Below are 14,319 nucleotides of genomic sequence, written 5' to 3'. Positions count from 1 at the left end.
ATATTGAATCTATAAATACTGAGGGATTAGAAATCTGGGTATCACCCTGATATATTGACTTCTCAGACTTCTGTCGAGTTTTAGAGATCCTGGGGTCTCATTTCTTTGGCTTCCAGGATATGATTGATAGGAGCTACATCTTTCTATTCTCCAGGCAGGTTGTGGTCATTGGCCATGATTGTGAGCACAGGCAAGTCAGGAATGCTGGTGTGTTTCAGTGTGATTATATTACAGTGATATAAAAACATGACCTGGCAAAGTGTGGGGTATGGGTGGCCCACAAGGTGGCTGTGGGTTATGCCACAGGGGCATTGGCATGGTTCGGAGTATGTGAAAAATGCCGGGTAACCAGGCAGGTTTAAAAACAGTGTTCATGAAACAAATGAAAGTGTGGAGGAAGCCACTCTGTATCAGCTGGACTTTTAATGTCTGAATTTATCTCCATGCTTTATATGTTTTGTTGCTGAATTATCTTTGTGTGTTTTAACTATTAAATTTTTTCTGTCTTCCCCTCCCTTCTACCCTCATTTTCTCCCCTCTTGATAGCCTTCGCATGGTGACAAGACATCTAATCCTGAAGTCCTGAAATGGATGAATGATTTGGCTAAAGGTCGTAAACAGCTCAAAGGTAAAATCAGCCCAGGGTCTCTTTTCTGAGAAAAGAAGCAGTTAAAATAAGGACAGTGTGCTCTTGGGTATTTTTTATTCTCTTCCATCTGCATCCTCTTGAAACAAAGGCTCCTAGAGCTCCTTCATTATTTGGTGCATTTAATAAATCTTTGGAAATAGACTGAGGAACTCCAGACTCCCAGGTGGAGTGCCTTCAATGCTAGGGACATTCCAATAAGTGGAGCCTAACTTTTCTGGTTACTGGCTTCTCAGATGATAGAAACGTAAGAGGCCTCGCAGTCAGTACTTCACATACCACATGGCATAGATGAGGACACATATGTCCTGAGAGGGAAAGTTCGTCTAGCTGGGAGGTGGTGAGGTAGGTGTGAAACTCAGTTCTCTTGCCTCATAATCCGGTGTTCTTATCTCTCTAGAGATGGGGGTGTGAGTGTTAATTAACTCTAAAAGCCATCTTAAAGGACTATGGTTATTTACCAATAAAGGTTTATATTCTTCCTCTTTCCACATTCATTTCAATACTTAGCAATGTGGGAGAGTTTCCAAATTTCTAGAAGTATGGTGATTAAAGTAATGGAAGGGAACATCAAGTTAATGGTATTAAGCTGTAATGATGTAGCTGGTTTATAAAATATGAAGTGTTTAATCACCATGCCAGCATCTCACTAAAAACAAACATCAAAGAAAATGAGCTATGTAATTGAAAAATCAATATAACTAGCTACACTCTAATGACCAGTCCCCTAACAGATTCTGAAATGTAATTCCCTGATCAATCCCAGATGGCCTTTTAAACTATATATGTTTATATAAAGCCACATGGCAATAATGGTGATTCCTGGATTTTAATAGCTGGCATTAGACAGAATTGTGACATCTGTCAAGTTGGGGCTGGCACTTGTATTGCCCCTTTCCCATCCCTCCTGCATGTCCACAGACATTTGCATGTGCAGTTCTTTCCAGAACTACTTGTGTTTCCACACGGGCTCTTAGTGACTGCAAAACTTTCAAAACCCAAGTAAATACATCGGAGTGTAGAATTTTGCTGCTATGGTAGGTAACAGGTGAAAACGTTGGGGCCAGGTACCACTGGTCTTGCTTCAGAACTTCTACTCCAGAATTTAAACCACTGAGTTATTCCCAACATGGGATCTCAGCTTCTACCTCTAGGATCTCAGCTTCCAAGAGGTCCCTCTGTATTCGCATCTGCTTGGGAACTTAGGCTGTTAGCCTTGGTTATTCAAGCTGCCCTTGCCTCATGGAATGTCATCCTTTAGCACTGTTCATTTCTACTGACTTGACATCAGGGGAGGGAATTCCTGCAAGTCTCTGTGCTCTTATTAGGGCCAGTGAGTCCTTGCTCATGGTAACTTGTGGCGTTTCTCTTAGAACTGAAACTGAAGATGTCAGAGGAACATGGAAGTGTTCCCAAAGGCCCACCTAGAAACCTGTCCAGTGGGAAACCCATGGTCCCCAGAGAGAACGAGAAGCCAGAGGCTGTGGGGCCTGAGCAGAGCTTCTCCGGAGAGGAGACTCCAGACGCTGTGCTGCCATGCCTGAAGAAGAGACAGCAGCTTCCCTCTCAGGAAGAGCCTAAGGTACTTCCCCATATCTTCACAGGGCCAGCATGCCACGCAGTGCAAGTGAGATCCGGGTTTTCCAATGTATTAGAGTTCTGTCACCACATTATCCTGTTTAGGAGACTGACTGAAATTTCAGTCTGAGGAATTGCTAGGGGGCTATTGGCCATGACCTGCAGGCGTTGTCACATGATTCCAGATCATGCTGTCACTCTGGAGATTATAGTACTGCCTATTGATGGGAAGCAAATGGCAAAGACACTAGGGTATATCATATCCCTTTCTCCCGTGGCTTCTCCCGGTAAATTAGCAAATGAACCCAAAACTAGGGTTATAATCCCATTTCCCATGTTGCATTAGAAAATAATAAAGCAGGGATGAGGTATGAATAGTGGAGTGGTTTAGGACTTTATATGAAAACAGAGAGATAGGGTTTCTTGAGGAGTGTTACGTAAGATGTCTAAAGCTGAAGTCGTTTTAGATATATGAACCTGGAGCTCAAAGAAAAAGAATTATTATATTTTATAAAGAAGATGAGAGCAGTTAGCATTTACCTGGTTCATCCCTCTTCATCCTGCATATTTATACTGCTTTTCACTTATGCCAAGGAACCTTCCTTATGATCCTTCCTGTCTTAACTCTGAGGGTGGTGTGGCCTTTCATTTCTTGAGTAAGAGTTACAGCTACCCTATCATAGGTCTAACTATGCTCTGTGCCATTTTGTCTCTTGTACTATAGTTTAAACTTGAGTAGAAGGGCTGTCTGTTGCTTATGATGCTGCAGTGTCTATTCACAGGTATTGACTAAATGTTCCCTGAGTGAATGGACAGAGGAATGAACAAACTAGCATATTTAACCTTGGAATAGAGTCTTCTTGAGGAGAATTCTGCCTTTACCTGTTCTACTGTATAGTATCCTGTTTGAATCATAAGATAACAACACATGCCAAATCCCAAAGTCTTACCACATGTCCCTGGACTAGTCCTTAACACTGGGAGAAGTGATCTACAAGTAGAAATGGGCCCTTGGCCATCTCTATCTTTATGAAATAGTTTTAGACTTAAAAGGTAACCAATATATGTTGTGATGAGTGAATACAAGGTTTTCATCCACTGAGTTAACCTACCCCCTGTTGGGGAAAGATTCTAGACTTTTGGGATAGTCAGTGGATGTGTGAATAACACCAATTGTGATTTTCCATATGTTAGTGCCTCTGATGGCATTTCCTGTGTTTTGTAGTTACCTTAACCAAACCTAACAAATTAAACAGGTGATGTAATAGAAAATAATAGTATGGTTTCTACTTTAATAGTATGATTGGGAAGACCAATAGGTGACATTTAATGAAGAAGAATTAGCAGGGTAAGAGAGCAACAAGGACCATTCTAGATAGATGGAACTGCAAATATAAAGGCCTTGAAGAAAGAGCTTTGTGCACTTGGCATTCTTGGGTCTGAGGGCTGGAGGATAGGGTGGCATGAGATGAAGTCAGAAAGATAGGCCCAGGCCTATCTATCATACAGGACCTTGTAGGCTGTAGAAAGTATTGGGAAGCTGTTTGAGTGATTGTAAGCAGGAATGTTACTTGGTTTGACTTACATTTAAAATATCTTTCTAATTGCTTTGTGGAGAAAAGAGTGGAAATGAGAGGATAACATGGGTGGCTTGGACTAGCATAGTAACCTTGGAGGTGGAAAGAATTAGACATACTGAAATATATATTTTGGATACAGGATCAAAAAGACACACTGAATTCCTGGATGGGAGAAAGTGAAGGGAAGGAAGCACCCGGGGTGGTGACGGGGTCACTGAGAGCGGCAGTGAAACTCAAGTCTGTCTTGGACATGTTAACTCAAAGATCTTTGAGGAATAAGGTGACCAACCATCCCAGGTTCCCTGGACTTTGCTGGCTTTAGCACTGAAAATTTCACGTCCTACAAAATGCCTGTCTTGGGCAAACCGGGTTGGGTACCCTACTGAGGCATCTAAGTAATACAGGGACCTGCAAATGACAGTCTGAAGATCAAAGAAAAATCTCTGAGTTCTTTAGACATCGTCTTTGTTTAAATGGCAGTTTATTTTCTTAATTTAAATTAAAGTAATTGTTGAACAATTTAATAAGTCAGATGTCTCTTCAGATAAACCTAGAATCTCTGCCGTAGGCTAAAGTTAGGCCCTTTAAATAGAGAGCATCTGTACTAGCATGCAGTCCTCAGTGTCTAAAGCTGCAGCGTTGTTCTGAGGGAGCTTTAACATGGTAAACCATGAGGTGGCTACTCAGCAGTACGGTGGGTCCTGAGAGGGAGTCCAGAAGCCACAACAGAGCCAAAGGGAGGACTGGAAGTTTTCAAAGAAGCTAGTATTATTTCTGGCTCCTTGGTGAACATTAGCATTTGAGATTATCTCATTAGATTCCATTCCCCCACCTCCTACCTCTTAATATATTTTATTTTATTTATTTTGTAATTCTTATTTTTTTTAATTAAATATATCAGGGTAACATTGGTTAATAAGATCATATATGTCTAAGTGTAGATTTATATAATACATAATCTCTATATTACATTGTGTGCCCACCACCCCATGTCAAGTAATCTGTCACCATATATTTGGCCCCTTTACCCTGTCTTACCCCCTTTCCCTCTGGTAACCACTATACTGTTGTATGTGTCTTTGAGTTTCAATTTTATATCCTATACCTGAGTGGAAAAATCATATGGTTCTTAGCTTTATCTGATTTATTTTGTTTAGCATATTCAGTTTTTTTTAGAATATTCTCAAGGTCCATTCATGTTGTTGTAAATGGCAGTATTTCCTCTTTTCTCATTGGTAAGTAGCCATGTATATATGTACCGCATCTTCTTCATCCAGTCCTAGCCATGTATATATGTACCACACCTTCTTCATCCAGTCCTAGCCGTGTATATAGGTACCACATCTTCTTCATCCAGTCCTAGCCATGTATATAGGTACCACATCTTCTTCATCCAGTCCTAGCCATGTATATAGGTACCACATCTTCTTCATCCAGTCCTAGCCATGTATATAGGTACCACATCTTCTTCATCCAGTCCTAGCCATGTATATAGGTACCACATCTTCTTCATCCAGTCCTAGCCATGTATATAGGTACCGCATCTTCTTCATCCAGTCCTAGCCATGTATATAGGTACCACATCTTCTTCATCCAGTCCTAGCCATGTATATAGGTACCGCATCTTCTTCATCCAGTCCTAGCCATGTATATAGGTACCACATCTTCTTCATCCAGTCCTAGCCATGTATATAGGTACCACATCTTCTTCATCCAGTCCTAGCCATGTATATAGGTACCACATCTTCTTCATCCAGTCCTAGCCGTGTATATAGGTACCACATCTTCTTCATCCAGGCCTAGCCATGTATATAGGTACCGTATCTTCTTCATCCAGTCCTAGCCGTGTATATAGGTACCACATCTTCTTCATCCAGTCCTAGCCGTGTATATAGGTACCACATCTTCTTCATCCAGTCCTAGCCATGTATATAGGTACCACATCTTTTTCATCCAGTCCTAGCCGTGTATATAGGTACCACATCTTCTTCATCCAGTCCTAGCCATGTATATAGGTACCACATCTTTTTCATCCAGTCCTAGCCATGTATATAGGTACACACCTTCTTCATTCAGTCCTAGCCGTGTATATAGGTACCACATCCTCTTCATCCAGTCCTAGCCGTGTATATAGGTACCGCATCTTCTTCATCCAGTCCTAGCCGTGTATATAGGTACCACATCTTCTTCATCCAGGCCTAGCCGTGTATATAGGTACCACATCTTCTTCATCTAGTCCTCTATCAAAAGACCTTTGGTTGTTTCCATGCCTCTGCCACCATGAAAAGTGCTGCAATGAACATAGGGGTAGGTACCATATTTATTTCCCCATGTATAAGACACACCATTTCCCCCAAAATTTGGGGTCTACAAACTAGGTGCGTCTTACACAGTGGTTGTAGATTTTTTTTACTTGCATTTACCACTTTTTGGTCCTTTTTTTAAAATATTTTTTTTATTTGCATTTCCTGCTTTTTCATGCCTGTTGTCTTTGTGCTCATTGTTTCGCACTTGTTACTGGTCTGTTATGGTAGGTTATGTTTTGCCATGTTCTGCCCAGAAATGGCTCAGAAAACATTTCATACAGTGCTGAATTCAAGTTAAAAGTGATCCAGTTTGCAAAAGTGAATGGAAATCCTACTGCTGAATGTAAGTTTGTTCCTCCTCCAAGAATAAACTTGGAGAACTCAATCCAAGACTGGCTACAGGAAGAATAAATCTTACTGAAAACGCCACGGCAGAAGAAGGCCATGAGAGGCAAGTCAGCAAAATGGCCTGATTTAGAGGGGGAATTGGAGATATGGATTGAAGAGCAAAGGGAAATTGGAAGTCCTGTGTCCACAAAGGTGGTTAAGCATGAGGCAAGAAGAATTGCTGATGAAAAAAGAAGTTACTGATTTCAAAGGAGGTCACAATTGGTGCTTCAGGTTCATGAAACTGAATGAACTAAGCATGCATACATGCACCAGACTTGCCCAAAAGATGCCTGAAAGCTATGAGCAGAAGGGCCTTGAATTTCATTGTTTTGTCAATGTTGGAAGACATATCAGTTTGAGTTGGGACAGTTTGCAAATATGGATGAAATCCCCCTCCAATCTGATGTCCCAGGTAACAGAACTGTTGATAAGAAGGGGGTGAGCCTAACCAGGCAGTTGCGCAGTGGATAGAGCTTCGGACTGGGATGCAGAGGACCCAGGTTCGAGACCCTAGGGTTGCCAGCTTGAGCGCGGGCTTATCTCGCTAGAGCAAAAAGCTCACCAGCTTGGACCCAAGGTCGCTGGCTCGAGCAAGGGGTTACTCGGTCTGCTGTAGCCCCACGGTCAAGGCACATATGAGAAAGCAATCAATGAACAACTAAGGTGTCACAATGAAAAACTGATGATTGATGCTTCTCATCTATCTCTGTTCCTGTTTGTCTGTTCCTATCTATCCCTCTCTCTGACTCTCTTTCTGTCCCTGTTTAAAAAAAAAAAGGGGGGGGGGTTGAAAACTGTAACTGTGAAGATAAGTAGACATGAAAAGAGCCATTAGCTGTTCTAGCTTGTTGTGCTGACAGAACCAAGCTGCCTCCTATGCTGATTTTCAAACGGAAAACAATGCCAGAAGAAGATTGCTGCAGAACAAAAAACAAAACTTGCTGTCATACCTAGAGGCTTGACATCCCAGCTCCAACCACTGATGTCAGCATTAACAAATCCTTCAAAGCTGCCATGAAAGATGAATGGAATCAAAGGATGAAGTCTTCTGGGGACAATTTGACACCAGCGGGAAGAGTGAAGAAAGCAACTATAGGAGAAGTTTGTACCCGGGTGAAAAGATCCTGGGATAATATCAAGATTGAGATCATGGTCAAGTCATTTAAGAAGTGTGGCATTTCAAATGCCATAGATGGAACTGAGGATGAGGCAATATATGATGACAGTGATTCATCATCAGACACTGATGAGGACAAGCTAATGGGTGGGATTTTTGACAGTGATGAGGAGTTGTATGAATTTTATGATGAATAAAACCTGAGTTCAATAACTTTATGCAATACATTTTTTTTCACATATTGGGCCCCAAAATTAAGGTGAGTCTTATACATGGGAAATGTGGTATAGCTTTGCAAAATAATCTTTTCAAGTGTTTCAGGTAGATACCCAGAAGAGGGATTGCTGGGTCATATGGTAATTCTACACGTGGTAATTTTTTGAGGAACCACCATACTGTTTACCATAGTGGCTCTATCAGTTTACATTCCCACCAGCAAAGAATGAGGGTTCTTTTTTCTCCGCAACCTCTCAAATACTTATTACTTGTCATGATAATAGCAGTCCGAACACTGCTCTGTAATGTAATTTGAAACTAAGTAGTATGATACTTTTGGCTTTGTTGTTTTTTATCTCAAGACTGCTTTAGCTATGCTGGGTCTTTTATGATTCCATATAAATCTGATATTTAAAAAATTTTAAAAAAATGCCACTGGAATTTTGATGGGGAGTGGTGAAAGTGAACATTGTTGTATTGTTCTTGATTGTAGAGGAAAAGCTTTGAAGTTTTCATCATTGAGTATGATATTAGTTGAAGGTTTGTTATATTTGGCCTTTATTATGTTGAGGTACCTTCCTTCTATACCCATTTTATTGAGTGTTTTAATCATGCATGGATGATGTATCTTATCAAATGCTTTTCTGTGTCTATTAATAATATGATTTCTATCCTTTGTTTTGTTAATGTGGTGTATCACACTGATCGATTTGCTTATGTTGAACTATCCTTGTGCCTCTGGCATGAACCACACTTGATCATGATGTATTATTTTTTAAATGTATTGTTGTATTTGGTTTGCTAGTATTTTGTTTAGGATTTTTGTGTCTCTATACCTCAGAGATAATTGATGTATAGTTTTTTTGTGTGTTATCCTTGCCAGATTTTGGTATCAGGGTTATGTTGGCTTCATAAAATGTGTTAGGAAGTATTGCCTCTTCATCAATTTTTTGGATGAGTTTGAAAAAGATAGGTATCAAATCTTTTTTGAATGTTTGGTAGAATTCACTAGTGAAGCCTTCTGGTCCTGGACATTTATCTTTTAGAAGATTTTTGATGGATGTTTCAATTTTCTCACTGTTGATTGCTGTATTTAGATTTTCTAATTCATCATGGTTCAGTCTACAAAGGTTATATATTTCAAATAATATTATCCATTTCTTCTAGGTTATTAAATTTGGTATCATAGTCTTTCATAATATTCTAGTATGATCCTTTGTATTTCTGTAATATCTGTGGTAATTTCTCTTTCATTTCTGATTTTTGTTTATATGTGTTTTCTCTTTCCTTAGTGAGTCTAGCCAGAGGTTTGTTAATTTCATGAATCTTTTTAAAGAAGCAATCTTTTCTCTATGTCATTAAGTTTTGCTTTTATTTTTATTATTTCCTTTCTTTCTTACTGACTTTGAGTTGCATTTATCATTATAAAATATCCATCTTTTTCTCATTATCTTTGTTATCTTGAAATCTATTTATCAGATAAAAGTATGGCGCACCTGCTTCTCTGTGAGTACTATTTGCTTGGAGAATCATTTTCCACTTTTTCACTTTGAATTTATCTTTGTCTTTGCAGCTTAGATATTTCTCCTGAAGGCTATAATATGGCTGGGTTTTGTTTTTTGATCCAATCTCCTACTCTGTGCTGTTTTATTGGTGAATTCAGTCCACTTACATTTAGGGTATTTATTGATGTATGAGGATTTCCTATAGCCATTTTATCTGTAGTTTCCGGTAGCTCTGTGCCTTTATTGGTTCTTTCCTTTGTGTTTCTATTGTTTTTGTTTGATGGTATTTTACTTTTTCTCTCTGTTTCCTCTTTTTTACGTTATGTGTCTTAGTCTGTATGTGTATGTGTGTGTCTGTGTGTGGTTACAACAAAGAACATTTCATATATATAGTAGTCCTTTTTCTTTTGAATGCTTCTGATCTCCGTCCTCCTTTGCAAATTCAGACCTTTACATCCTCCTCCTTTATGTTTTTATATTCACAAATCATCCCTGTTTATGTTGCTTATTGTTGATCTTACTCATAATTTTATTATCTTTTGCGCTTAGTTTCATGTAGAGTAACTCCTTTGAGTATTTCCTGCAATGGAGGTCTTCTGGTAATAAATTCCCTCAGCTTCTGTATGTCTGGAGAAGTCTTTATTTCTCCTTTGTATCTAAAGAATAACTTTGCTGGCCATATTATTCTTGGTTGGTCACTTCTCTCTTTTACTAGTTTGAATACTTGGTTCCACTTTCTTCTATTCTAGTATGTAGAGTTTTTGCTCAGAAGTCTGATGACAACCTAGTAGGCTTTCTTTTATAGATTACTTCCATCTTTTCCCTGACTGCCTTGGGAGTTCTTTCTTTGTCATCAATTTTGGACAGTTTTAATATAATGTGCCTTTGAGAAGGTCTTTTTTGTATTGAGGTAATTAGGTGTTCTGTTTACTTCTTGCATTCAAGGATCCAGCTCTCTCCTTAGGTTTGGAAAATGTTCTCATCAACTATTTGAATAAGTTCTCCATTCCCTTCTCCCTCACTTCTCTTCTGGTATGCCTATTATCCTTTTATTGCTTTTTCTGATGAAGTAAGATATTTCTTGTAAAGTTCTTTCATTTTTCTTATACTCAAGTCTCTTTCTTCTTTCCTATGCATCTTTTCTAGATTTCTATCTTTGATATCACTAACTGTTTCCTCCATCTGGTCAGGTCTATTTCCTATGATCACTAGTTTACTCTTTATCTCTTACACAGGGTTCCTCAACTCAACCTCAGAACTTGTTTGTTTATTTTTTAAAGTTCCAATTTCTTTGGTAAAGTACTTGTTTTGTTCATATTTGTTTTCTGAGCTAATTAAGTTGCCTATCTGGGTTTTCTTGTATCTCATTGAATTTTTTTCTGAACTGCAATCTTGAATTCTCTGTTATTTAGATCACATATTTCCATGTTTTTAATTTTTTTCTGGAGATCTTTCATTTTCTTTCTGAGCTCCCTCATTACCATGGTTATTCATGATATTTGATGGCTTCCTTCTCTGTCTAGGCATCTGTGTATGAGTGGCACTTCTCTAGTAGATTGATAAGAAGTCTTTCGATTGTTTTCCAGTAGGTGGCATTAAATCACAATATTTTTTAGCTCTCTTTCACTTCTCTGGCTTTTCATATCTCTGCAGGGTGTGAAAAATGACTTGTGCTCCCTGGGAAGGTGGTCTGGTCTCCATGGTCCCAGGAGATCAACCTCACAGGGGAAGATGGTGGGTAATGTAGTTACAAATCTGTGAAATCCCGGTGCTGTCCCATACAGCCAGTCATCACCAGCAGTATAGCTGCGACCTGTGGGGTGAGCTGGGGATACACAACTGCCTCGTTTGTTTGCCCTGCCAGCAATGGCGACCAGTGGACCTCCTCGCAGCATCCCCTTTGGGATTCTACCTGAACCTGGGAATAGTCACAAAGCACACCTGTTACTCAGGGAGTAAGTAAATTTTGTAGTATTAGTTCTAAATTTTATTATATTAATTCTTGGGCTTGCTGATAGTGTGTCTACAATTCAACACAAAGGTTGAAGGGAGGCAAGCACTGGCAGGGTTCCATGACTTTGTTTCTCTGGAATGTTGATTGCCAGACAATTGAGGCTACACCTCTGCTTCATCCCTGCCCAGGTCACTGTGTTCATCTGCAGCTCCTATTGCCCATTCCTACAAGATTGCTCACTAAATCTCTTTGCTCCTCCTGGCTAAAGAGAGTGAAAGCTGCAATCTGATTCATCCCCTCTTTGGACTGAGCTCTGGCTGCATCTGTGGCTCATCTCAGCTTTTCTCTCTTCTCATCTCCTGGGTTTAGTCCTACTTGCCCACCTTTAGCTGTTTCAGGATGTGGATCTTGGGGATGTGTTTGTGCGTTGAGCAAAGAATCACTTGTTGAATTATAACTATTCAAATTGTTGAAACTTTAAGGGAGAGACCAAGGGGATCTCTCCTACTGCCATTCCTGAGACATGACTCAATAAAATATCTAGATCCCACTTCTTTAAATTCAAATTGAAAGGTGCTTTTCATCTGGGGTTCTTGCTTTATTGCTGAAAATGCATTAAATATTAAAACTTCCAAGATCAAGACATTTATTTTCTCAAGAGATCTTTATTATGACTCTCTGAAATTTTTGCATTTGATGTTTAGTCAGAGCCTATACTAAAACTGATAAATCTTATAGTATTGCCTTGTCAGTTCAGAGACCACTGCTGAATAATTTTGTTGTTTCATCTATGGATGGTTTTGGAAATAATAAATTCTGGGACACAGGATATTCTTTTAGCAATGGAAATGAGTAAATCTTCCTATGGGTCTGATATTAGTGCCTATTTATGCCCTTTTTTCTTTTGAAAATCCTGAATTAGTGCTGTCACATATACCCATTTTATTGCCCTTTCAGAGACCTGTTGGTAGGATCAGGTGGATGGCGCCTAATACCAAATATATGAGTAACGACAGCTGCTTCTTCTGCCCTTTTCCCAATGCAGCATCGTTGAGGAGGGAAGCAGATTTTTAAAAGCATATTTTATTTTATTTTTTAAAATTAATTAAAATGTTAATAACTGATTAGTGGGTTGTTGTGCATTGGAGAAAGGCAAGATTTTTAGAGATAAAGGGCACCAAAAGAAAGATTTCATAAAGTTCTTCTGCCTACTTATCACTTTAAATAAAATTAATTTGTTGAATAGGTAATACTTTATCCCATAGTTCAAAAGGAAAACATAAAATTCTACACAGTAAAATGGTTTCTTCCTATCCCATCTGTCAACAAAAACTTTGAGATCTCTCAACCCCTCCTCCCCAAAGCAGTTAATTTTTGTTTTTAATAACCTCTAATATGTGCTTTTGGAGTTTCTATATAAAATATATGTAAGAAAGTATTAATATATGTTCTTATTTTTCCCGCTTAACAAATTTTGTTTAAAGGGGGGAAATTAAGAATGTATATTGAAACAGGGATAGGGTCAGGTCACAGGAGAATAACTACAAGCTTAGAAATTCACATCCTTGAGTCATTTTCTTTCCCTCCGAGATTCTGTCTAGGGCATCTGAAAGTCAGAGCAGCTGGCACACTTAGACATTTTTGCTTTTATAAAAGATACCTGGGTGATTATGCTATGTGCTATTTCTATCATTCCTTTCCTTCTACCTGCCAAAGGAGAACCATTGGACTAGAGTGACAGGTGGTTGTATGTAGCAGATATGCAACAAATTGATGCAGGACACAACAGGAATGAAAACCAAAGCAAGCAGAGGAGTTTGGTAACTTTGGATGGGAGAGGTAGGCAGGTGTATAGATATATGGGTGATTGACAGGTAAATAGGAAGCTATTTAAATTTTTATGCACAATGTAACTTGTTGAAAATAGTGATTAGGGCCAGGTCATATAGTAGAAGAATAATAGAATGCATTATTGGAACAAGACAGTATGAATTTTTTGTTGGAAAGAACTTTGAAACTCTAACCTCCATGTTTTATAGGTAGGGAATTGAGGATTCAGAGAAGTTAATTGTTTTACGCAAAACAGTTTTGATGTCAGAGCTAGCTAGTACGCTAGTAATAATCCAAGATATAGTGATGAAGAACTAGCAAGGTTGGTGCTTGTGAATATAATCATAAAAGTCAAGATAAACTATATTTGAGAAAATTAATAGGTCTTTATCACCCATTGGTTTTTGAAGAATGAAGAAGTAATTAAAGAACAGGCTCCTTACTATTTACACATTAAGAACTCCTTCAAAAAGCTTTAAAAGACATCTTTCTAAACTTGCTTCCATTATTTGAGTGAGGACAAGAAATCATGAATTTCAGTTTGGCATAATTTAACTTACAGCACAGCTATAACAGCCTTTCTATTCTGTGTTAATTTTTCTCCTTCAATAAGAAAATTGACATGGTATTACTTGATTATAATGCAGCATTTGTTTTTGGTACCATTTGACCATCACTGTGTAAGTGGATTCATTTCAATAGAAAATATGATTACTGAAATTGAGTTAGGCTACTTTTAATAAAGAATGTTTGTGGAAATATAGACGTATCCTTTAAGAAATTTCCTAGAAAAAAAATTGGCATGTGCTGTAAGATACTTCCCCTTTTCTAATAATTACTGTTGCATTATATTATTATAATCCCTTTCTAGGAGGATTCAAAAGCAATTTTTTTTGCCTGCTAACATCAATTTAATTTCTTTATAAGAAAGGAATAGTAATTAATTTCATGTTTTTTTCAGGTAACTAAGCAAGACAAGAACCTCATAAAGCCTCTTTATGATCGATGCAGAATTATCAAGCAAATCTTGTCAACGCCTTCCCTGATTCCAACAATTGTAAGTCAGAATGCTTACATTAGCCAGAAACCTGTGCTTGTGCTTTGTTTTGATGTTTAGTTAGGGAGACAGCACTATCAAAGTTATAGAGGAGCCTTCTTGGCGATATATGCTGCTAACAAGCCCAGTTACTTTCAAAA

General features: G+C 38.5%; 1 protein-coding gene across 4 annotated transcripts in view; it reads left to right on the top strand.

Moving 5' to 3' along the window:
* The window catches only part of FAM13C (family with sequence similarity 13 member C), a 161,313-nt gene that overhangs the window by 139,640 nt on the left and 7,354 nt on the right, over positions 1-14,319 (top strand). For all 4 annotated transcript variants that reach the window (XM_066348702.1, XM_066348703.1, XM_066348701.1 and 1 more), the window contains 3 exons: positions 547-628; positions 2,020-2,228; positions 14,084-14,179. In XM_066348702.1, coding sequence (XP_066204799.1) covers positions 547-628; positions 2,020-2,228; positions 14,084-14,179 — 387 coding nt within the window. The remainder of the gene's footprint in view (positions 1-546; positions 629-2,019; positions 2,229-14,083; positions 14,180-14,319) is intronic.

Source organism: Saccopteryx leptura, chromosome 9, assembly GCF_036850995.1.
Source record: "Saccopteryx leptura isolate mSacLep1 chromosome 9, mSacLep1_pri_phased_curated, whole genome shotgun sequence".
Classification (NCBI taxonomy): Eukaryota; Metazoa; Chordata; class Mammalia; order Chiroptera; family Emballonuridae; genus Saccopteryx; species Saccopteryx leptura.
The sequence above is the reverse complement of the archived record's forward strand: the minus strand, read 5'-3'. Positions and strand labels throughout refer to the sequence as shown.